Source organism: Takifugu rubripes, chromosome 20 (genome assembly GCF_901000725.2).
Source record: "Takifugu rubripes chromosome 20, fTakRub1.2, whole genome shotgun sequence".
NCBI lineage: Eukaryota > Metazoa > Chordata > Actinopteri > Tetraodontiformes > Tetraodontidae > Takifugu > Takifugu rubripes.
Window position 1 is genome coordinate 7,505,168 of NC_042304.1, and position 24,647 is coordinate 7,529,814.

General features: G+C 41.7%; 5 protein-coding genes across 11 annotated transcripts; 2 read left to right on the forward strand and 3 right to left on the reverse strand.

The window, feature by feature from the left end:
• The first annotated feature begins 827 nt into the window (after nt 1–827).
• On the forward strand, nt 828–2,387 carry uqcrh (ubiquinol-cytochrome c reductase hinge protein). 2 transcript variants are annotated; one of them, XM_003973978.3, is made up of 4 exons: nt 828–996; nt 1,238–1,270; nt 1,686–1,847; nt 2,203–2,387. In XM_003973978.3, exons 1-4 carry the CDS (start codon nt 952–954, stop codon nt 2,233–2,235), a joined length of 273 nt encoding a protein of 90 aa, XP_003974027.1. In that variant the 5' UTR covers nt 828–951; the 3' UTR covers nt 2,236–2,387. The 2 variants fall into 2 exon arrangements, with proteins under 2 accessions (XP_003974027.1, XP_029684163.1); XM_029828303.1 differs by having other exon boundaries at nt 933–996; nt 1,238–1,322.
• A 569-nt stretch (nt 2,388–2,956) lies between these two features.
• faah (fatty acid amide hydrolase) lies at nt 2,957–14,445 on the forward strand. The gene is made up of 15 exons (XM_029828289.1): nt 2,957–3,426; nt 4,248–4,361; nt 4,813–4,953; nt 5,062–5,195; nt 5,290–5,496; nt 5,571–5,611; nt 5,709–5,833; nt 6,330–6,455; nt 6,549–6,646; nt 12,153–12,252; nt 12,363–12,406; nt 12,616–12,655; nt 12,730–12,838; nt 13,039–13,184; nt 14,085–14,445. Exons 1-15 carry the CDS (start codon nt 3,220–3,222, stop codon nt 14,205–14,207), a joined length of 1,755 nt encoding a protein of 584 aa, XP_029684149.1. The 5' UTR covers nt 2,957–3,219; the 3' UTR covers nt 14,208–14,445.
• LOC101071556 (GTPase IMAP family member 7-like) lies at nt 7,294–9,788 on the reverse strand. Its single transcript, XM_029828297.1, has 2 exons — nt 9,625–9,788; nt 7,294–8,580 (listed from the first exon to the last, which is right to left on the reverse strand). Exons 1-2 carry the CDS (start codon nt 9,716–9,718, stop codon nt 7,532–7,534), a joined length of 1,143 nt encoding a protein of 380 aa, XP_029684157.1. The 5' UTR covers nt 9,719–9,788; the 3' UTR covers nt 7,294–7,531.
• LOC101071780 (GTPase IMAP family member 7-like) lies at nt 10,180–24,633 on the reverse strand. 6 transcript variants are annotated; one of them, XM_029828292.1, is made up of 5 exons: nt 22,812–23,056; nt 20,438–20,450; nt 18,375–18,484; nt 16,451–17,301; nt 10,180–10,582 (listed from the first exon to the last, which is right to left on the reverse strand). In XM_029828292.1, the coding sequence occupies exons 1-5, from the start codon at nt 22,888–22,890 to the stop codon at nt 10,418–10,420; spliced, it is 1,218 nt and encodes a 405-aa protein (XP_029684152.1). In that variant the 5' UTR covers nt 22,891–23,056; the 3' UTR covers nt 10,180–10,417. The 6 variants fall into 6 exon arrangements, with proteins under 6 accessions (XP_029684152.1, XP_029684154.1, XP_029684150.1 ...); XM_029828290.1 differs by lacking the exon at nt 10,180–10,582 and adding an exon at nt 24,205–24,280 and having other exon boundaries at nt 16,015–17,301; nt 22,812–22,995; XM_029828291.1 differs by lacking the exon at nt 10,180–10,582 and adding an exon at nt 23,094–24,169 and having other exon boundaries at nt 16,015–17,301; nt 22,812–22,995.
• LOC115247223 (GTPase IMAP family member 7-like) lies at nt 10,614–15,562 on the reverse strand. The gene is made up of 2 exons (XM_029828302.1): nt 15,454–15,562; nt 10,614–11,464 (listed from the first exon to the last, which is right to left on the reverse strand). Exons 1-2 carry the CDS (start codon nt 15,545–15,547, stop codon nt 10,635–10,637), a joined length of 924 nt encoding a protein of 307 aa, XP_029684162.1. The 5' UTR covers nt 15,548–15,562; the 3' UTR covers nt 10,614–10,634.
• Nucleotides 24,634–24,647: the final 14 nt, after the last annotated feature.

The window sequence follows — 24,647 nt, forward strand, 5'->3', positions numbered from 1 at the left end:
AACTATATATGGCTGCATTAATTGTTTTATTTGGAGTTAAATAACCTGAATAGATTTAATTTGTTTCTCACTATTCAAGTTGCATATTTAAATACAGAACACCATCTCACTGATCTGTCCATTTTTTTAAATTGTCACTCATTTACAGGCTTTGACCCTCCCTCAGGTCCCCTTTTAGTCAGTGTCAAAGGGATCTAAAATTTAAAAGGTCTCTTATGCCTGGCCATACCATTCTACCCAATCACTACAGCACCAGGCGCTTTTTTTTTTTTTTGCTCTATCATCATTTTGCAGTCCTTTACCCTACTTGTAAGATAGCAGCCCACTGACATGTGGAGTCATGACCAACCAGTAAAACCCTTCTGACCAGAGAAAAAGTACTTAAGTCCAAGTAATAAAATTACTGATAAAATGTACCAATATATCACAACTGTCAGCTTATCTCAAGAAAATTATTTGAGAATGAGCTTGAACGGAATACATGAATCCCCATTTACTGGTCCTGATGAGATTGACTCATGCAACGGAATGAACTCTCTCCAGCTAACCTTGTTCCAGCAGACCCTTCACAAATTTATTGTAAGTAGCACATTCAACACATTAAACTGGAAAAGATCTCCCTAAATTGGGCTTTTATTTTTTAAATGTTTACAATATATAAAAAAACACATCCCTGACAATTACTCAGTGATCTCTGCACAATACACACTGTTTTGTTGTTGCAATGGGTTTAAATGAAAATGCAACTGAGGCATCTACAATGTAGATGCCGTTCTTTCTTTGATCAGCAATAAAACAATTTCTGAATACAAAATAGATGTTTTAGTTTGAAAGGTTGTCGACCGGAAGTTGTGCTTGTTCGCTGTCCGCTTCGGTACTGTGACCTGTGTGTGTCCTCCTGTACTTCAGATTTAAGCCGACGGGTTGATTAACGACAACAGCAGTGAAATCATGGTTCTAGAAGAGAAGATGATAATGAACGGAGAGCCCGATGATGTTAGTAGATCCCTATGATTCAAAACAAATCTGCCGTACCTCTATTACTTGAAGGTTTTAGCTAGCAACATAGCTAACTAAGCTAATATGTCATCTGGCTTGGGTTTATATAAGTCTTCTTCTCAGTTTTGCATGCACTAAAATCCGAATTTGGCCCCTCGGTTGTTACTTTTGAATATAAATAATTGTTCTGGGTGTTATTACGCCTGCATTGATTGATTGGGTCTAACGTCTCTTACAGGAGGAAGAAGAGGAGGAGGAGGAAGATATGGTGGTATGTGTATTGGAGATGCACACCAGCATCCTCATGCATTACTTCACAAATTGTGAGATTGCATTAATATCCCGACGCCACACACACGCACACACACACACACACCCACACTTTAAAAGGTCGGCTCAGGCAATATTGATGGAAATGTGGGCACAACTTCTGAGCCCACTTTTCAACAGTATTTTTGGTGAAAATGTTCAAGTCTTCTAGGTCAAGAATCTCAGGTCAGTCAGTTTTTTACAAGGCTTCTTTTACACCGAGAAGTCTTCTTTTGCACCAGAAATGGCAACAGTGCAGATTATTTACAGTTCATATGGAATCATTTAGAACTACATGTTTATAATGACATTTTAAGGGAGTGATTTAACATTTAAACACATTTGATATTGTTCTGACTGTTGTGCTATTTTTAAAGGATCCTCTTGAAACAGTGCGACAGAAGTGTGAAGAGGCAGAACACTGCCTTCATGCTCGAGAGCGTATGGAGGAATGTGAAACCAGAGTTGGCTCTCGGTCTTCAACAGAGGAGGACTGTACCGAGGAGCTGTTTGACTTCCTGCATGCCCGGGACCACTGTGTAAGTATGACAGCTTTGAAAACATTGCAGGTAAATTCTTTCCGGGAATGTTATGAACATCATTTTTGTTTACGTTTTATGCCATAAGTCCTGAGCTCTGCAGCAATTTTTTTAGGGAATGTCAATCCTTAGTGGCCTGATTTAAACTTGAAACTACAGCATCTCTAAACTGTAGAATGGCAGATTTTGTTGAAAATTATTTGTGAAAAAAAATAAAAAGAATAATAAACACAGACATTACACATAGACTTTGTTTAGTCTATGAGGGTTCATCTGGAAACTGCAGGCTAATTAATGATCTAACATTTCTGAAGCCTTTCCTGCATTGATGTGTGCTCTCCTGTGTCTCCACTAGGTGGCGCACAAACTGTTTCATTCGGTGAAATGAAGCTGCCTGCTGAGCCACCGGCGACAGCTCTTCTTGAAATATGTAATGAGGAGAATACTCTGTGATATATCCTGTAACTTAAGTTAACCCGTAACGTATGTGCTCATGGGGTGTCGAGAAGTTGGTGTCTCAATAAAATATTTGAAAACCTGCGCTTGTGCAATAAGGTTAATATATGACCAAAGTTCAACAGAGGTGTTGAAAATCGTGCCTGCTGGTTTAGGAAGCAGGAACAATTTGACTGTCTCATTTTCCTATTCCAATATTTCGATTCGATTTTGTAATATTTTATAAGTGACGTCTGTCTTCACTAATGTGCTCTAGCTCTCAACCCCATCACAACATATTAACTTTTTGTACACTATAAATACTGTTGATATGTTCATAGAATAAATACAACTACAAGATTAGGGTTAACTCTGTCGTGACACTAGCTGTGTCACATTAAAACTAAAACTGGCATGAATATAGGTGACCTGAGTTTGTGGGGACAATACAGTACAAAAAATATCCCTGCTACGAGGAAAACAGTTCTGTTCAACGACCTCAATACTGTCAGAGGTTTTACCTTTAAGAAGGTTCATAAGAAAAAAGTTTAATGTCGCGTGAGAAATAAACACATTTAAAAGTTTTTTTCATTCATTGTTATTTATTGTCCATCTTTTTTTTTTATTCGATCCTGACCGTCTGTTTTACCACCCGGAAGAGAGCGATTGACCGGAAGTCGTCACATGACACCGCGTGCCTCTCACTAAATATGACGCCTATGCATTGTGATAGATTGTTTACATACAACGTAACCGACAGCCGTCAATGTATTAGCTTCTTAAGTCAAGTAAAAGATTTAAAAGTTGTGTACCGACTGTCAGGTCCGTAAAAAAGGTGCACTTGACTCCGCCCACTCATGTCTACGGACCAACACAGCACGAAGTTCAGGCACAGTTCTGTTAGTTCCAGCAGCAGGTCGGTAGAACCAGGGAGGAGATGAAACTCTTCGTTCTTGATGTGGAGCTTGATAAGCGGGCCGCCTGGCTACTGACGGGTGGCGCCTGCGCCGCATGGGCTCTTGTGGGGGTGCTGCGGAATGTGTACAACCGATGGGAGGCGAACGCGAAGATCAGGAGGGCCAGAGCCCGGAGGGATGAGAGCCTCCACCGGGCAGAGGAGGCGGTGCTGCAGTACAAGGAGTCGGTGAGAGCGGCTCTCCTCTACGAGATGAACTCAACTTTATTGTCTGACCCTGATATCCAAGGTAGTTTTCTCTGTCAACTGGACTGGGTTTCTTCTCTTGAAGACGTTTCGCCAACCCAGTCCAGTTGACAGAGAAAACTACCTTTGATACAATGACCTGGATGACTGAGAATTTACACAGACGTCTGACCCTGATCTGACAGCCTTCTGTTTTACTTCCGGTTACTTTTCATGCAAAGATAACTTGTCACAGACCCTCGTCATCATCATTTTAAAGTCTTTTGTGCCATATTTATTAATGCCATAGTCACTTATGTTGGTGTAAAACTCACTGAAATTAGAAATTTATGTTCATTTTTACATGAAAGAGAAAGTGTACACAAAGGTCAAACTGTTTTGCCCAAAGTATCAAAGGAGAAATTTGGGTACACTGAAATCCATTGGTAAATTGTACTAATTTTAGATGACACAGCAGTGTCAGTCTTATTTTTTACTTTGGGTCAAATAAGGAGACATAACTGACTTCTAGAGACGGCAAGTATTATAGCCTTGAAAAATCCAATCTATTCCAGTATCCTTTGATGGACTCCCCTAAATACACAACCTGCTGGGACGCCTAGCACCAGAATAGTCAATATTTGCCATGTGCGGAGAAACAACTTGGCATAATTTGAAAGCTTCTTAGCCAGTGGCAGATATCAATTATGTGTGTTAACGCAATAATCGTTGGCCTCCTCACTCCATAATGGTCAGGGATTTTGATCATTAAACAAGAGTTTATTGAGCGTACGTAACATACTGTATGTTTGTGTGTCTTTTAGAATTCTGCCCTGGACTCTGATCAGATCTTAAAGCTGTCCCTGTCTGAGCTGTCGGCTCAACTGAAGGAAGGCCTGCTAAATCCCGAGGATGTGTTTTACTCATACATGGACAAGGTTCAGCACACAGTATAACACTCATTGATTGTTTTCTAGCACAAAAAAACATGTAATATAGAGGTGAAAAACAACAAATGGAATTTCAGAGTCTCATCTGTTTGATGTTTTTGTTTTAACACTACAGGGCGCTTAAACTTCAACCCCTGACAGCCCAGCTGGGTTTGAACAGACTTAAATTGCATAGATTTTACTGTATTTTAAAAAAAAAATACATTCTATTGATTCCAACAGTGTGTTGGTTTGTATCTGTTTTAAATGTTTAAATATAGAATTATTCAAAATATTTTTACTCATTATCAAGGCTGTAAAGTGCAATGACAGGAAATATTTTGATGCTTGAGAGGTTTTTTCTTTACAAGGTGAACTTTTCAGCTGTTTGATTGTTTTGCCTTTGAGGCAATTTTCTCCATTTTTGCAAAGTAAATATTTAATCTGTCTTTTGTTACAGGCTCTAGACGTCCACAAAAAACTAAACTGCTGCACAGCGGTCTTATCAGAGAGTTTTGACCAAATAAAAACCATTGCCTCCAAAAAGGAAGGTCTCCTTTATGGTGTTCCTGTGAGCATTAAAGAAAATATTGCATGCGAGGTATTGTGACATCCCATTTCTCCCTCAGGATGGCAGCTGTTGTTGTCTGTAGGCCTTTAGTGTGCTGATATTTGACCATGCTGTTTTTTTTGCACGTTATGATACAAGAACTATGACACTTCCTGCGGTGTGATCAGTAACCTGGAACAACCTGCCCAGGAAGACAGTGTGCTTGTTAAAGTTCTGAAAGAACAAGGAGCTATCCCTTTCGTGAGAACAAACCTGCCACAAGCCCTTTTAAAGTAATCTATTGATTTACAGGAATGTTTTATGTGTGGAGAAGGTCAGGGATGCTTATTACACATTTACTTTTGTCCTTTATCGCCCCACTTCCAGCTATGACTGTAGTAACCCAATCTATGGGCAGACTGTCAATCCCCACAATCTCCAGAAAACCTCTGGAGGTTCATCTGGAGGGGAGGGAGCTCTCATTGGAGGAGGAGGTTCCCTGCTTGGCATTGGCACTGACATCGGGGGTAGCATCCGCATCCCTGCAGCCTTCTGTGGCATATGTGGTTTTAAGCCAACAACAGGTCGGCTCAGGTAGGCATGACTGTGGCAGTCAGATTTATTTCCCATCATCATATATGTGACATGGTTTTTTTGGGTTTGGTCAGCTCTCGGGGGTTGATCCCCATTGTTCGTGGGCAAAAAACTGGTGAGTAACATTGGTATCATCTTTGCCAGCAGGTTATTTATGATGAACAATAGGTACTTACCCCTTTTGTGTGTTTGTGTTTTCATCCATACATTAGTGTTGTCATCCAGTGGCCCCATGGCTAGGGATGTGGACAGCCTGGTCTTGTGTATGAAGGCTCTTCTTTGTGGCCACATGTTTTCATTGGACCCCACCATTCCCCCCATACCTTTTAATACACAGGTGTGTGTAAAAAGAACAGTCTAATGTTAAAAAGTAAATGTTAGTAACCTGGATTGCACTGTCCATGAGGTACACTGTCAGCTGTACGTAGCCCTGATGCAAGGACACATATTGGACACATGAGATTATCCCTTCTTCGGAGTCTTCACACAATCTATCTGAGTTGTTGATTGTTGTCTTTATGGTGACTCAGAGCTAATTTCTGGAATGGCTCTTTTCAGTTCACACTACCTTTTTGCCAATAAAAAATTAGTTCCCATTGTTTGAAACTGCAGTTTAGCAGATATAAACTTAACAGTATTGCTTTGGCCTAAGGTCTACTCCTATCACCGAGGTAAGGTCACACTTGGATGGTTCTGATTTATAGTTAATGGTGTATACATATTCTTACCTTTCTAAACAACCCTCATGTGAATGGACTGCTTAAAGAGAAATGCATAAAAACATTAATCAACTTTCCTTAAATGGCGATGTTTTGTATTCGATGCATACAAAGGTATACGAAGGTTCCAGGCCTCTGAGGATTGGCTACCTTGAGAATGACGGTTACACACAACCGTCTCCAAGCTTTGTCCGGGGACTCAGAGAGGTCAAAGCTGTCTTGGAGCAAGCAGGGCACACTGTAAGACAACAGGGCTCACAATGAAACATGCGTTTAGTGACTTATGACTGCATGTCATACACAATATCACTGCTCTGACGTTTGGTCCCATAGCTGGTGCCATACACTCCTCCGAAGGCTGCAGACATTATGACTGAACTGTTGGTGAAGGGCGTTTTGGCAGATGGAGCCACCAGCCTTCTTCAAAAGCTGTGAGTTGAAAGATTTTTTTGATTATTTCTTTTCTCACAAAAAAGCATCACATCAATCAGAATTCAGATTTGCTCGGTTCCAGTCTTTTTTGCTAATAAAAATACTGCTTTTGCAGTTGAAAGCAGAGTGAATGCAGTCTTCTGCTGCCTCTCTTATACAGGCGGCTACACCCACTCTAGTCATTATGAAGGTAAAAGGGGACACATGATGTCTTTGAAGATAGTCAACTGAACGTTGACCTTTCTTTTGCTGACTCACTGTATTTGAATGAAAGATAAAATCCACATCTTTGAAATTAAATTATCATTATTACTCAAATCGTTTTTCCCAGTGACGTAACCAAACAGCTTTACGTAAGATCTGATGATACCGTTGAGCCATCATTTTACTGGGTTCACTTCCAATCCAGCTGCAGCATAAAAGCAATGTTTAACTAATCCACATGACCTGATATAAGGAGAAATGGAAGTTATTTTTCCTGTTGTTCATAGATGTCTCTGGCTTTATTCATATCTGTGTTTTTTAATGGAAACCTTGAAAACCGTGGATCCTGGTTGTTCTACTCCAGATTCAATTGATGTCAGATGTGAAAATGAAACGGAAAAACCATGAATGTAAACTTAGTCAACAAAAGAAGACAAACAAATAAGCATTCAAATGTTTTATTGAAGGCCGACTACATTATTGGAAGCAGATGCTCTTTGATCTACTCTCATGCAGCATTTAATGAGTTGACACCGTGAACAGAACCCGTCAGGCCTATCGTACATGGATGCATGCACATAATCATTTCTTTGCAATTATGGAACGATACGGCCTGATTCAGCGTTTCTGACATCAACAATCACTTAAAGTGGTGTTTGCGATTGCCTTAAATCTGAATTCTACTGAATTGTACACGGTGGACGATGTAAGTTTTTAATCCTCTCAGCTTCGCGTCGGGCGGCTTCCTCGTATTCCTCCTTCATCCTGGCTGTCTCACGTGCCACCTCTCTGGCATGTTGCTCCTTCAGGTATTCCATCTTCTTTTCTAGCTCCCTTTCTCTCTCCTCTCTCTCTCTCCGTCTTTCCCTTTCTCTCTCCTCCCTCTCCCTTCGCTTTTCCTCGTTCCATTCCTCTTTCTGCCTCTTGAACTCCTCCTCTCTTTCTTTTTTCTCCTTCTCTCGCTCAGCCTGAATTTTCCTGTTGATTTCTTCCATTTCCCTTTCATATTTCTCCTGAATTTTCCGCTCAATCTCCTCTTTTTCTTTTTGGATTTTCTCTTCCTGCTCTTTCAGGATGCGCTCTTTCTCCAGTATGAGTTTCCTCTCAGCTTGCTGGAACATCTCATTGGTGTAGTGGCTTCCTCCGTTAAAATCTACCATAGATTTGATCTTCTGCAGCAGCTCAGTGACCTGAGAGAGATTCTCCTCTTTGTCCTTCAGCTTATTGTTGAAGACATGATACCGGCCGTGACATCTGGATATGAGGTCTTGAAGTTCGACGCTCTCGTCCAGAAAATCCTCAATGGTTCTCTCGTCAAGTTGGTCTCCCCCGGTAAAGAGAACCATGCTGTATTTGTCAGCTTCTTCCCCAAATGTTTCTTGAATCTTTTGCACCGTCTGCATTTCTTCAGCGGTGTACCTGCCCAGTCGAATGACCACCAGGAACACATGGGGTCCAGGGCTTGAGTACGAGATGCATTGGGACAAATCCTCTTTTGTTCTTTCCAGGGAAAACCTGGTGTCAAACAGGCCGGGGCTGTCAATGATGACCACACTCTGGTTCCCTACCATAGCTCTCCCTCGACCACATTCCACAGTCATAGACTTGGCACTGAACTTTGCTTCAAAGCATTGTCGGCCCAGAATGGTGTTCCCAGTGGCACTCTTCCCAGTTCCAGTCTTTCCCACCATCACAATCCTCAGGTCCTCATTGTTTTTTATCACCATTTCTGTGTACAAAAATGAACAACTTTTAAAATACACATTACTCACAATTCAGTTTTACTCGGTCCTTTTCCCACAACATTCCTTTTGCATTCATTTCCTGTTTCCTTCTTGTTTGACGTTCTTTTATTATTTTACACTGTCTTTCTGTGTTCATCTGACAATTTCCTCGTGTTACCATTATGGACGTTGTTGTACATGCTTTGTTTTATTTTTGTATCTTTTGTTGTTTTTGCTGCCTTCCTGTTGTCTCTCCTTTGCTCCTGCTAACTGGGGGATCGAGCTCTCCTGGCTGGTGTGTGTCTGCGTGGGTGTGATGATCCGTTCCTGGTGGTTTCCATCGTACTCCTGGTTAAATAACCTCTACCTTGACATCCCACACAGACACATCAACCAGGAGAGCTCAACCCCCAGTTAGCAGCTTCACCTGAGACAGGAGTAGAGGAACAGGAAGGCAACAGTAACAACAAACGTTCCAGAAATAAAACAATGCACGTGTCACGGTCACTTCAGAACGGCTGTGTTGAGCGTTCACTGTGCCTTCTGCTGGCCGACAAAACACAGCAGCTGCGTTCTCAGTGCTCAGCATGTTGCGACTCCAGCAGACAGCTGAAAACAAGCCCTGGCTATAATAAAATCATTAATGTATTATTTATTTTGAGATTTTTGTGTCTCTCCTATGAGTAATTTCATTTTTTTTCAACATCTCCCCCTGTTGGCTCAAAGCTGAACTTCAGGGTGTTCCGACCAGGTCCTCTGTAATGCTGATTATTATCCAACCTGGATAAGTCAGACATACATTTGCCTTTTACGAAAGAACACTTAATAAAAACACTGAACAAACTTCCAAATAGTCACTGAAGGGGCTCAGAAAGTGACATTGATTTGAATTCTTGAATTCAGATGCTACCGTTTCCTGAGACATGTTAAGTAAATGGATGGTGTACTGTTTAGAATTTTACCAAGTGCTCTCTAAAACAGCAAAACTGACTCCTGATCACAGTAACATGCAGTTGTAGTACAAGCAAGAACATGGGAGGATGACTTACCAGGGTCCGTGGTGTCTGTCCTGCAGTTGAAAGCAGAGTGAATGCAGTCTTCTGCTGCCTCTCTTATACAGGCGGCTACACCCACTCTCGTCATTATGAAAGTGAAAGGGGACACATGATATCTTTGAAGATAGTCAACTGAACGTTGACCTTTCTTTTGCTGACTCACTGTATTTGAATGAAAGATAAAATCCACATCTTTGAAAGTAAATTATCATTATTACTCAAATCGTTTTTCCCAGTGACATAACCAAACAGCTTTACGTAAGATCTGATGATACCGTTGAGCCATCATTTTACTGGGTTCACTTCCAATCCAGCTGCAGCATAAAAGCAATGTTTAACTAATCCACATGACCTGATATAAGGAGAAATGGAAGTTATTTTTCCTGTTGTTCATAGATGTCTCTGGCTTTATTCATATCTGTGTTTCAATGGAAACCTTGAAAACCGTGGATCCTGGTTGTTCTACTCCAGATTCAATTGATGTCAGATGTGAAAATGAAACGGAAAAACCATGAATGTAAACTTAGTCAACAAAAGAAGACAAACAAATAAGCATTCAAATGTTTTATTGAAGGCCGACTACATTATTGGAAGCAGATGCTCTTTGATCTACTCTCATGCAGCATTTAATGAATTGACACCGTGAACAGAACCCGTCAGGCCTATCGTACATGGATGCATGCACATAATCATTTCTTTGCAATTATGGAACGATACGGCCTGATTCAGCGTTTCTGACATCAACAATCACTTAAAGTGGTGTTTGCGATTGCCTTAAATCTGAATTCTACAGAATTGTACACGGTGGACGATGTAAGTTTTCAATCTCCTCAGCTTCGCGTCGGGCGGCTTCCTCGTATTCCTCCTTCATCCTGGCTGTCTCACGTGCCACCTCTCTGGCATGTTGCTCCTTCAGGTATTCCATCTTCTTTTCTAGCTCCCTTTCTCTCTCCTCTCTCTCTCCATCTTTCCCATTCTCTCTCCTCCCTCTCCCTTCGCTTTTCCTAGTTCCATTCTTCTTTCTGCCTCTTGAACTCCTCCTCTCTTTCTTTTTTCTCCTTCTCTCGCTCAGCCTGAATTTTCCTGTTGATTTCTTCCATTTCCCTTTCATATTTCTCCTGAATTTTCCGCTCAATCTCCTCTTTTTCTTTTTGGATTTTCTCTTCCTGCTCTTTCAGGATGCGCTCTTTCTCCAGTATGAGTTTCCTCTCAGCCTGCTGGAACATCTCATTGGTGTAGTGGCTTCCTCCGTTAAAATCTACCATAGATTTGATCTTCTGCAGCAGCTCAGTGACCTGAGAGAGATTCTCCTCTTTGTCCTTCAGCTTATTGTTGAAGACATGATACCGGCCGTGACATTTGGATATGAGGTCTTGAAGTTCGATGCTCTCGTCCAGAAAATCCTCAATGGTTCTCTCGTCAAGTTGGTCTCCCCCGGTAAAGAGAACCATGCTGTATTTGTCAGCTTCTTCCCCAAATGTTTCTTGAATCTTTTGCACCGTCTGCATTTCTTCAGCGGTGTACCTGCCCAGTCGAATGACCACCAGGAACACATGGGGTCCAGGGCTTGAGTACGAGATGCATTGGGACAAATCCTCTTTTGTTCTTTCCAGGGAAAACCTGGTGTCAAACAGGCCGGGGCTGTCAATGATGACCACACTCTGGTTCCCTACCATAGCTCTCCCTCGACCACATTCCACAGTCATAGACTTGGCACTGAACTTTGCTTCAAAGCATTGTCGGCCCAGAATGGTGTTCCCAGTGGCACTCTTCCCAGTTCCAGTCTTTCCCACCATCACAATCCTCAGGTCCACATTGTTTTTTATCACCATTTCTGTGGACAAAAATGAACAACTTTTAAAATACACATTACTCACAATTCAGTTTTACTCGGTCCTTTTCCCACAACATTCCTTTTGCATTCATTTCCTGTTTCCTTCTTATTTGACATTCTTTTCTTATTTTACACTGTCTTTCTGTGTTCATCTGACAATTTCCTCGTGTTACCATTATGGACGTTGTTGTACACATCTCGTCATTATGAAAGTGAAAGTAAAAGGGTTCTTTCCTGTAATGTGAAATCCAGTCATTGCAGAGATATTCTCAATATTTAAAGATAGAAGGTCCCGTATAACATGGCACTCCTTCATTGTGAAATATTTTCTTAGCTCCCGAAAAGCACAAAAATCTTGTTGACCTTGTTCTGGCAGCTGTGTGGAAGCTTCATATGTGAGCAGAGGTGGCTACACCTCCTTTTAAAAAAAAAAAGTTTAACATAAAGTAAAAATTTTATCTTAAGGCTTAGAAATATTCACCTACATTTTCCGAATGACTCAGCTTCAACACTTTGAAATTGGAATGTTTGGGTTTTTATACATTTGCTTGTCCTGTACTTCTGATAAGGGGGAAGAGTCATCCAAAGTTTGATTGTACATTGTGTAAAATGATGATAAAGTTTCATCTAATCTAAACCAACCTTGGGTTGTTGAACAGTTTAATGTTTTCATTGTTTCCATTTTAAGGGAGGGGGGGCCACTGGATCCCTGCCTCAGTTTTCAAGCCTTTCCATACTATTTACCAAACTGGCTGAAGAAAACCCTCTCATTCCTCCTGAAGCCCCTAGTGAGTTGTACCCTGCAGCTTGTATTTAATGAAGTTCCTCTTGGGGATGTTGACTCGGGCCTATCAGACAGTGATTACACGTGTTAATTGCGTTTGCTTATATTTTCCAGTCTCCTCGCATTCCCCCCATCCTCAGTGCTCTCTGTGGAGTTGGGTGAGTAATAAAGTGGGTAAAGCATGCATGAGGTCTTTATGGGGTTCATCTTTTGTAATTAAAGGCTGCACCGGTTTGAGAGTGGTGCTTATTTCCACCTATGGACCGTCCACGTGGTCGTGTGGAGACAAATACAGTTGATCAGGATGAGTGGCTGGCATCTGTATCTGTACCTCAACATTCTAACTGTTCCCCTGCCCCTTTAATAGAACGGTTCCGAATCTGTGGAAGCAGCACGCTACTGCTGAGGTACTGAAGTACTGTGCTGATTGCTGTGCACGTGTAAGTGTGTACTGAAGAAATTCTCTTGTGTTTTCAAAAAGGTCTTAATTTATGAAATCATAGCAGAGTGGAGGAGGTGCAACATAGACGTGCTGCTTTGCCCGTGTATCGGACCCGCCTTCAACTTCCTGTACTGCGGAAGGCTTACTGGTAAAGTTGTGTGCTTGCGTGCGTGCGAGTGTGTGTGCGTGTGTATGTGTGTGTGCTCTTGTACATGCTGCGTACTCAGGAACAAATGCCACATTCCTCGAGAAATCTTCCAGAGCCATTTTTAGTGTTTTCTCCTGCTTAAGTTCATGTTGCCAGCTACCAACACAGTGACAGAACTGATTCTTATTTTGGTCCTACAGTTGCCGCCTCTATGACGATGATATACAATCTCCTTAACTTTCCTGCTGGAGTTGTTCCAGTTTCCACAGTGACAGCTGAGGATGAGGAGCAACTCGAGCAGTATAAAGGCAATTATCAGGACTGCTTTGACCGGTTGTTCAAGAAGGTAAATGTGTCAGGGGAATTAACTCATGTAATTGCTTTTGCTTTTGCTTTTACTTCTTTTGCTTTTGCTTTATTTTGCTTTTGCTTTAATTTTGCTTTTGCTTTTGCTTTTGCTTTAATTTTGCTTTTGCTTTTATAGTCTTTTCTGTTCAAGGAGAATTTCCTGTTCTGCCCAGGTTGCTTTTCTAACATAAATAAACTGTTCTTTCACAAGAAGCTTACATGTTTACTTGTTAGACCTTTAAGGCCATTGTTTATATAGCACTATTCATACACAAGGCAATTCCTAGTGCTCTGCAAGACATAAAATAAAAGAGATACATTAGAACAAAGCAAATAGAATAGAAATAAATAAATATATTGTAAAACCTAAAATAACGAGGGCAAATATATTTGCTATTAGAAGGCCTTGGTAAAAAATGGATTAAAGGCCTGATTTAAAAGAATTGAGTGGGAACAGTCCTCAGGCATTCAGGACGTTGTTCCACAAGTGAGCAGCATAGTAACTAAAAGCTGCTACACTTTATTTCTCCAGGAACTCAAGGAACCATGAATAAACCTCTTCCTGAGGACATGAGGGGTCTGGATGTTTCATATTCGGCACTGAAGTAATGAAATGCATTTAGGCCTGTGGATGGAGACTGTCCCAAAGTAAACTTTTATTCCTTTTATCAGCTGCATTTATCTACAAAAAAGTTTCCATGTTTCTCAAGAATATGTAGAAATCGTTACCAAGTTAGCAGGCATAAGGACGAGAACATCGACCTGCTGTCCACCCTGTAAGGTTTTTGCGGGCAGAGGATCGAGACACCTGTCTGCAGTTCCACGACTGCCCAGTAGGGGGAGGTAGAAGACTGCAGAGGGGCCTGTAACTCACCGGGTCTGTTGTGTTTGTGTTCAGGCTGTGTCTGGAGGTCAGGGTCTGCCCGTAGCGGTGCAGTGTGTCGCCCTGCCATGGCAGGATGAGCTCTGCCTGCGCTTCATGAAGGAGGTGGAAACTCTGGTCAAGCAGAAGAAGAAGTGAAAGTCCAGAGGCCACAGGTGCCCCATGTTTCCATGAGCTGTTAAATCCATTGATGAAAATAAAGCAAAACTGTTAAATCATGGATCATGAATTAGACTCAAACTATAATTCCAAGAAAAAGTACAGTGTGCTAACCAGATGTCTCTCTTTATACGGCTCAGAACTATTTCATTGGACTTTTCAAGCAGAAACCCTCAGGTGTATGAAACAACTGTGAACAAATGAACAACTTTTAAAATACTCACAATTCAGTTTTACTCGGTCCTTTTCCCACAACATTCCTTTTGCATTCATTTCCTGTTTCCTTCTTATTTGACATTCTTTTCTTATTTTACACTGTCTTTCTGTGTTCATCTGACAATTTCCTCGTGTTACCATTATGGACGTTGTTGTACATGCTTTGTTTTATTTTTGTATCTTTTGTTGTTTTTGCTGCCTTCCTGTTGTCTCTCCTTTGCTCCTGCTAACTGGGGGATCGAGCTCTCCTGGCTGGTGTGTGTCTGCGTGGGTGTGATGATCCGTTCCTGGTGGTTTCCATCGTACTCCTGGTTAAATAACCTCTACCTTGACATCCCACACAGACACATCAACCAGGAGAGCTCAACCCCCAGTTAGCAGCTTCACCTGAGACAGGAGTAGAGGAACAGGAAGGCAACAGTAACAACAAACGTTCCAGAAATAAAACAATGCACGTGTCACGGTCACTTCAGAACGGCTGTGTTGAGCGTTCGCTGTGCCTTCTGCTGGCCGACAAAACACAGCAGCTGCGTTCTCAGTGCTCAGCATGTTGCGACTCCAGCAGACAGCTGAAAACGAGCCCTGGCTATAATAAAATCATTAATGTATTATTTATTTTGAGATTTTTGTGCGTCTCCTCTGAGTAATTTCATTTTTTTTCAACATCTCCCCCTGTTGGCTCAAAGCTGAACTTCAGGGTGTTCCGACCAGGTCCTCTGTAATGCTGATTATTATCCAACCTGGATAAGTCAGACATACATTTGCCTTTTACGAAAGAACACTTAATAAAAACACTGAACAAACCTCCAAATAGTCACTGAAGGGGCTCAGAAAGTGACATTGATTTGAATTCTTGAATTCAGATGCTACCGTTTCCTGAGACATGATGAGTAAATGGATGGGGTACTGTTCAGAATTTTACCAAGTGCTCTCTAAAACAGCAAAACTGACTCCTGATCACAGTAACATGCAGTTGTAGTACGAGCAAGAACATGGGAGGATGACTTACCAGGGTCCGTGGTGTCTGTCCTGCAGTTGAAAGCAGAGTGAATGCAGTCTTCTGCTGCCTCTCTTATACAGGCGGCTACACCCACTCTCGTCATTATGAAAGTAACAGTTAAAGGGGACACATGATGTCTTTGAAGATAGTCAACTGAACGTTGACCTTTCTTTTGCTGACTCACTGTATTTGAATGAAAGATAAAATCCACATCTTTGAAAGTAAATTATCATTATCACTCAAATCGTTTTTCCCAGTGACGTAACCAAACAGCTTTACGTAAGATCTGATGATACCGTTGAGCCATCATTTTACTGGGTTCACTTCCAATCCAGCTGCAGCATAAAAGCAATGTTTAACTAATCCACATGACCTGATATAAGGAGAAATGGAAGTTATTTTTCCTGTTGTTCATAGATGTCTCTGGCTTTATTCATATCTGTGTTTCAATGGAAACCTTGAAAACCGTGGATCCTGGTTGTTCTACTCCAGATTCAATTGATGTCAGATGTGAAAATGAAATAGAAAAACCATGAATGTAAACTTAGTCAACAAAAGAAGACAAACAAATAAGCATTCAAATGTTTTATTGAAGGCCGACTACATTATTGGAAGCAGATGCTCTTTGATCTACTCTCATGCAGCATTTAATGAGTTGACACCGTGAACAGAACCCGTCAGGCCTATCGTACATGGATGCATGCACATAATCATTTCTTTGCAATTATGGAACGATACGGCCTGATTCAGCGTTTCTGACATCAACAATCACTTAAAGTGGTGTTTGCGATTGCCTTAAATCTGAATTCTACAGAATTGTACACTTTGGACGATGTAAGTTTTTAATCTTCTCAGCTTCGTGTCGGGCGGCTTCCTCGTATTCCTCCTTCATCCTGGCTGTCTCACGTGCCACCTCTCTGGCATGTTGCTCCTTCAGGTTGTTCATCTTCTTTTCTAGCTCCCTTTCTCTCTCCTCTCTCTCTCTCCATCTTTCCATTTCTCTCTCCTCCCTCTCCCTTCGCTTTTCCTCGTTCCATTCCTCTTTCTGCCTCTTGAACTCCTCCTCTCTTTCTTTTTTCTCCCTCTCTCGCTCAGCCTGAATTTTCCTGTTGATTTCTTCCATTTCCCTTTCATATTTCTCCTGAATTTTCCGCTCAATCTCCTCTTTTTCTTTTTGGATTTTCTCTTCCTGCTCTTTCAGGATGCGCTCTTTCTCCAGTATGAGTTTCCTCTCAGCCTGCTGGAACATCTCATTGGTGTAGTGGCTTCCTCCGTTAAAATCTACCATAGATTTGATCTTCTGCAGCAGCTCAGTGACCTGAGAGAGATTCTCCTCTTTGTCCTTCAGCTTATTGTTGAAGACATGATACCGGCCGTGACATCTGGATATGAGGTCTTGAAGTTCGACGCTCTCGTCCAGAAAATCCTCAATGGTTCTCTCGTCAAGTTGGTCTCCCCCGGTAAAGAGAACCATGCTGTATTTGTCAGCTTCTTCCCCAAACATTTCTTGAATCTTTTGCACCGTCTGCATTTCTTCAGCGGTGTACCTGCCCAGTCGAATGACCACCAGGAACACATGGGGTCCAGGGCTTGAGTACGAGATGCATTGGGACAAATCCTCTTTTGTTCTTTCCAGGGAAAACCTGGTGTCAAACAGGCCGGGGCTGTCAATGATGACCACACTCTGGTTCCCTACCATACCTCTCCCTCGACTACATTCCACAGTTATAGACTTGGCACTGAACTTTGCTTCAAAGCATTGTCGGCCCAGAATGGTGTTCCCAGTGGCACTCTTCCCAGTTCCAGTCTTTCCCACCATCACAATCCTCAGGTCCTCATTGTTTTTTATCACCATTTCTGTGTACAAAAATGAACAACTTTTAAAATACACATTACTCACAATTCAGTTTTACTCGGTCCTTTTCCCACAACATTCCTTTTGCATTCATTTCCTGTTTCCTTCTTATTTGAGTTCTTTTATTATTTTACACTGTCTTTCTGTGTTCATCTGACTCCAAGGTAGTTTTCTCTGTGTTCATCTGACAATTTCCTCGTGTTACCATTATGGACGTTGTTGTACATGCTTTGTTTTATTTTTGTATCTTTTGTTGTTTTTGCTGCCTTCCTGTTGTCTCTCCTTTGCTCCTGCTAACTGGGGGATCGAGCTCTCCTGGCTGGTGTGTGTCTGCGTGGGTGTGATGATCCGTTCCTGGTGGTTTCCATCGTACTCCTGGTTAAATAACCTCTACCTTGACATCCCACACAGACACATCAACCAGGAGAGCTCAACCCCCAGTTAGCAGCTTCACCTGAGACAGGAGTAGAGGAACAGGAAGGCAACAGTAACAACAAACGTTCCAGAAATAAAACAATGCACGTGTCACGGTCACTTCAGAACGGCTGTGTTGAGCGTTCACTGTGCCTTCTGCTGGCCGACAAAACACAGCAGCTGCGTTCTCAGTGCTCAGCATGTTGCGACTCCAGCAGACAGCTGAAAACGAGCCCTGGCTATAATAAAATCATTAATGTATTATTTATTTTGAGATTTTTGTGCGTCTCCTCTGAGTAATTTCATTTTTTTCAACATCTCCCCCTGTTGGCTCAAAGCTGAACTTCAGGGTGTTCCGACCAGGTCCTCTGTAATGCTGATTATTATCCAACCTGGATAAGTCAGACATACATTTGCCTTTTACGAAAGAACACTTAATAAAAACACTGAACAAACTTCCAAATAGTCACTGAAGGGGCTCAGAAAGTGACATTGATTTGAATTCTTGAATTCAGATGCTACCGTTTCCTGAGACATGTTAAGTAAATGGATGGTGTACTGTTTAGAATTTTACCAAGTGCTCTCTAAAACAGCAAAACTGACTCCTGATCACAGTAACATGCAGTTGTAGTACAAGCAAGAACATGGGAGGATGACTTACCAGGGTCCGTGGTGTCTGTCCTGCAGTTGAAAGCAGAGTGAATGCAGTCTTCTGCTGCCTCTCTTATACAGGCGGCTACACCCACTCTCGTCATTATGAAAGTGAAAGGGGACACATGATATCTTTGAAGATAGTCAACTGAACGTTGACCTTTCTTTTGCTGACTCACTGTATTTGAATGAAAGATAAAATCCACATCTTTGAAAGTAAATTATCATTATTACTCAAATCGTTTTTCCCAGTGACGTAACCAAACAGCTTTACGTAAGATCTGATGATACCGTTGAGCCATCATTTTACTGGGTTCACTTCCAATCCAGCTGCAGCATAAAAGCAATGTTTAACTAATCCACATGACCTGATATAAGGAGAAATGGAAGTTATTTTTCCTGTTGTTCATAGATGTCTCTGGCTTTATTCATATCTGTGTTTTTTAATGGAAACCTTGAAAACCGTGGATCCTGGTTGTTCTACTCCAGATTCAATTGATGTCAGATGTGAAAATGAAACGGAAAAACCATGAATGTAAACTTAGTCAACAAAAGAAGACAAACAAATAAGCATTCAAATGTTTTATTGAAGGCCGACTACATTATTGGAAGCAGATGCTCTTTGATCTACTCTCATGCAGCATTTAATGAGTTGACACCGTGAACAGAACCCGTCAGGCCTATCGTACATGGATGCATGCACATAATCATTTCTTTGCAATTATGGAACGATACGGCCTGATTCAGCGTTTCTGACATCAACAATCACTTAAAGTGGTGTTTGCGATTGCCTTAAATCTGAATTCTACAGAATTGTACACGGTGGACGATGTAAGTTTTCAATCTCCTCAGCTTGAAGTCGGGCGGCTTCCTCGTGTTCCTCCTTCATCCTGGCTGTCTCACGTGCCACCTCTCTGGCATGTTGCTCCTTCAGGTATTCCATCTTCTTTTCTAGCTCCCTTTCTCTCTCCTCTCTCTCTCCGTCTTTCCCATTCTCTCTCCTCCCTCTCCCTTCGCTTTTCCTCGTTCCATTCTTCTTTCTGCCTCTTGAACTCCTCCTCTCTTTCTTTTTTCTCCTTCTCTCGCTCAGCCTGAATTTTCCTGTTGATTTCTTCCATTTCCCTTTCATATTTCTCCTGAATTTTCCGCTCAATCTCCTCTTTTTCTTTTTGGATTTTCTCTTCCTGCTCTTTCAGGATGCGCTCTTTCTCCAGTATGAGTTTCCTCTCAGCCTGCTGGAACATCTCATTGGTGTAGTGGCTTCCTCCGTTAAAATCTACCATAGATTTGATCTTCTGCAGCAGCTCAGTGACCTGAGAGAGATTCTCCTCTTTGTCCTTCAGCTTATTGTTGAAGACATGATACCGGCCGTGACATTTGGATATGAGGTCTTGAAGTTCGATGCTCTCGTCCAGAAAATCCTCAATGGTTCTCTCGTCAAGTTGGTCTCCCCCGGTAAAGAGAACCATGCTGTATTTGTCAGCTTCTTCCCCAAATGTTTCTTGAATCTTTTGCACCGTCTGCATTTCTTCAGCGGTGTACCTGCCCAGTCGAATGACCACCAGGAACACATGGGGTCCAGGGCTTGAGTACGAGATGCATTGGGACAAATCCTCTTTTGTTCTTTCCAGGGAAAACCTGGTGTCAAACAGGCCGGGGCTGTCAATGATGACCACACTCTGGTTCCCTACCATAGCTCTCCCTCGACCACATTCCACAGTCATAGACTTGGCACTGAACTTTGCTTCAAAGCATTGTCGGCCCAGAATGGTGTTCCCAGTGGCACTCTTCCCAGTTCCAGTCTTTCCCACCATCACAATCCTCAGGTCCACATTGTTTTTTATCACCATTTCTGTGGACAAAAATGAACAACTTTTAAAATACACATTACTCACAATTCAGTTTTACTCGGTCCTTTTCCCACAACATTCCTTTTGCATTCATTTCCTGTTTCCTTCTTATTTGACATTCTTTTCTTATTTTACACTGTCTTTCTGTGTTCATCTGACAATTTCCTCGTGTTACCATTATGGACGTTGTTGTACACATCTCGTCATTATGAAAGTGAAAGTAAAAGGGTTCTTTCCTGTAATGTGAAATCCAGTCATTGCAGAGATATTCTCAATATTTAAAGATAGAAGGTCCCGTATAACATGGCACTCCTTCATTGTGAAATATTTTCTTAGCTCCCGAAAAGCACAAAAATCTTGTTGACCTTGTTCTGGCAGCTGTGTGGAAGCTTCATATGTGAGCAGAGGTGGCTACACCTCCTTTTAAAAAAAAAAGTTTAACATAAAGTAAAAATTTTATCTTAAGGCTTAGAAATATTCACCTACATTTTCCGAATGACTCAGCTTCAACACTTTGAAATTGGAATGTTTGGGTTTTTATACATTTGCTTGTCCTGTACTTCTGATAAGGGGGAAGAGTCATCCAAAGTTTGATTGTACATTGTGTAAAATGATGATAAAGTTTCATCTAATCTAAACCAACCTTGGGTTGTTGAACAGTTTAATGTTTTCATTGTTTCCATTTTAAGGGAGGGGGGGCCACTGGATCCCTGCCTCAGTTTTCAAGCCTTTCCATACTATTTACCAAACTGGCTGAAGAAAACCCTCTCATTCCTCCTGAAGCCCCTAGTGAGTTGTACCCTGCAGCTTGTATTTAATGAAGTTCCTCTTGGGGATGTTGACTCGGGCCTATCAGACAGTGATTACACGTGTTAATTGCGTTTGCTTATATTTTCCAGTCTCCTCGCATTCCCCCCATCCTCAGTGCTCTCTGTGGAGTTGGGTGAGTAATAAAGTGGGTAAAGCATGCATGAGGTCTTTATGGGGTTCATCTTTTGTAATTAAAGGCTGCACCGGTTTGAGAGTGGTGCTTATTTCCACCTATGGACCGTCCACGTGGTCGTGTGGAGACAAATACAGTTGATCAGGATGAGTGGCTGGCATCTGTATCTGTACCTCAACATTCTAACTGTTCCCCTGCCCCTTTAATAGAATGGTTCCGAATCTGTGGAAGCAGCACGCTACTGCTGAGGTACTGAAGTACTGTGCTGATTGCTGTGCACGTGTAAGTGTGTACTGAAGAAATTCTCTTGTGTTTTCAAAAAGGTCTTAATTTATGAAATCATAGCAGAGTGGAGGAGGTGCAACATAGACGTGCTGCTTTGCCCGTGTATCGGACCCGCCTTCAACTTCCTGTACTGCGGAAGGCTTACTGGTAAAGTTGTGTGCTTGCGTGCGTGCGAGTGTGTGTGCGTGTGTATGTGTGTGTGCTCTTGTACATGCTGCGTACTCAGGAACAAATGCCACATTCCTCGAGAAATCTTCCAGAGCCATTTTTAGTGTTTTCTCCTGCTTAAGTTCATGTTGCCAGCTACCAACACAGTGACAGAACTGATTCTTATTTTGGTCCTACAGTTGCCGCCTCTATGACGATGATATACAATCTCCTTAACTTTCCTGCTGGAGTTGTTCCAGTTTCCACAGTGACAGCTGAGGATGAGGAGCAACTCGAGCAGTATAAAGGCAATTATCAGGACTGCTTTGACCGGTTGTTCAAGAAGGTAAATGTGTCAGGGGAATTAACTCATGTAATTGCTTTTGCTTTTGCTTTTACTTCTTTTGCTTTTGCTTTATTTTGCTTTTGCTTTAATTTTGCTTTTGCTTTTGCTTTTGCTTTAATTTTGCTTTTGCTTTTATAGTCTTTTCTGTTCAAGGAGAATTTCCTGTTCTGCCCAGGTTGCTTTTCTAACATAAATAAACTGTTCCTTCACAAGAAGCTTACATGTTTACTTGTTAGACCTTTAAGGCCATTGTTTATATAGCACTATTCATACACAAGGCAATTCCTAGTGCTCTGCAAGACATAAAATAAAAGAGATACATTAGAACAAAGCAAATAGAATAGAAATAAATAAATATATTGTAAAACCTAAAATAACGAGGGCAAATATATTTGCTATTAGAAGGCCTTGGTAAAAAATGGATTAAAGGCCTGATTTAAAAGAATTGAGTGGGAACAGTCCTCAGGCATTCAGGACGTTGTTCCACAAGTGAGCAGCATAGTAACTAAAAGCTGCTACACTTTATTTCTCCAGGAACTCAAGGAACCATGAATAAACCTCTTCCTGAGGACATGAGGGGTCTGGATGTTTCATATTCGGCACTGAAGTAATGAAATGCATTTAGGCCTGTGGATGGAGACTGTCCCAAAGTAAACTTTTATTCCTTTTATCAGCTGCATTTATCTACAAAAAAGTTTCCATGTTTCTCAAGAATATGTAGAAATCGTTACCAAGTTAGCAGGCATAAGGACGAGAACATCGACCTGCTGTCCACCCTGTAAGGTTTTTGCGGGCAGAGGATCGAGACACCTGTCTGCAGTTCCACGACTGCCCAGTAGGGGGAGGTAGAAGACTGCAGAGGGGCCTGTAACTCACCGGGTCTGTTGTGTTTGTGTTCAGGCTGTGTCTGGAGGTCAGGGTCTGCCCGTAGCGGTGCAGTGTGTCGCCCTGCCATGGCAGGATGAGCTCTGCCTGCGCTTCATGAAGGAGGTGGAAACTCTGGTCAAGCAGAAGAAGAAGTGAAAGTCCAGAGGCCACAGGTGCCCCATGTTTCCATGAGCTGTTAAATCCATTGATGAAAATAAAGCAAAACTGTTAAATCATGGATCATGAATTAGACTCAAACTATAATTCCAAGAAAAAGTACAGTGTGCTAACCAGACGTCTCTCTTTATACGGCTCAGAACTATTTCATTGGACTTTTCAAGCAGAAACCCTCAGGTGTATGAAACAACTGTGAACAAATGAACAACTTTTAAAATACTCACAATTCAGTTTTACTCGGTCCTTTTCCCACAACATTCCTTTTGCATTCATTTCCTGTTTCCTTCTTATTTGACATTCTTTTCTTATTTTACACTGTCTTTCTGTGTTCATCTGACAATTTCCTCGTGTTACCATTATGGACGTTGTTGTACATGCTTTGTTTTATTTTTGTATCTTTTGTTGTTTTTGCTGCCTTCCTGTTGTCTCTCCTTTGCTCCTGCTAACTGGGGGATCGAGCTCTCCTGGCTGGTGTGTGTCTGCGTGGGTGTGATGATCCGTTCCTGGTGGTTTCCATCGTACTCCTGGTTAAATAACCTCTACCTTGACATCCCACACAGACACATCAACCAGGAGAGCTCAACCCCCAGTTAGCAGCTTCACCTGAGACAGGAGTAGAGGAACAGGAAGGCAACAGTAACAACAAACGTTCCAGAAATAAAACAATGCACGTGTCACGGTCACTTCAGAACGGCTGTGTTGAGCGTTCGCTGTGCCTTCTGCTGGCCGACAAAACACAGCAGCTGCGTTCTCAGTGCTCAGCATGTTGCGACTCCAGCAGACAGCTGAAAACGAGCCCTGGCTATAATAAAATCATTAATGTATTATTTATTTTGAGATTTTTGTGCGTCTCCTCTGAGTAATTTCATTTTTTTTCAACATCTCCCCCTGTTGGCTCAAAGCTGAACTTCAGGGTGTTCCGACCAGGTCCTCTGTAATGCTGATTATTATCCAACCTGGATAAGTCAGACATACATTTGCCTTTTACGAAAGAACACTTAATAAAAACACTGAACAAACCTCCAAATAGTCACTGAAGGGGCTCAGAAAGTGACATTGATTTGAATTCTTGAATTCAGATGCTACCGTTTCCTGAGACATGATGAGTAAATGGATGGTGTACTGTTTAGAATTTTATCAAGTGCTCTCTAAAACAGCAAAACTGACTCCTGATCACAGTAACATGCAGTTGTAGTACGAGCAAGAACATGGGAGGATGACTTACCAGGGTCCGTGGTGTCTGTCCTGCAGTTGAAAGCAGAGTGAATGCAGTCTTCTGCTGCCTCTCTTATACAGGCGGCTACACCCACTCTCGTCATTATGAAAGTAACAGTTAAAGGGGACACATGATGTCTTTGAAGATAGTCAACTGAACGTTGACCTTTCTTTTGCTGACTCACTGTATTTGAATGAAAGATAAAATCCACATCTTTGAAAGTAAATTATCATTATCACTCAAATCGTTTTTCCCAGTGACGTAACCAAACAGCTTTACGTAAGATCTGATGATACCGTTGAGCCATCATTTTACTGGGTTCACTTCCAATCCAGCTGCAGCATAAAAGCAATGTTTAACTAATCCACATGACCTGATATAAGGAGAAATGGAAGTTATTTTTCCTGTTGTTCATAGATGTCTCTGGCTTTATTCATATCTGTGTTTCAATG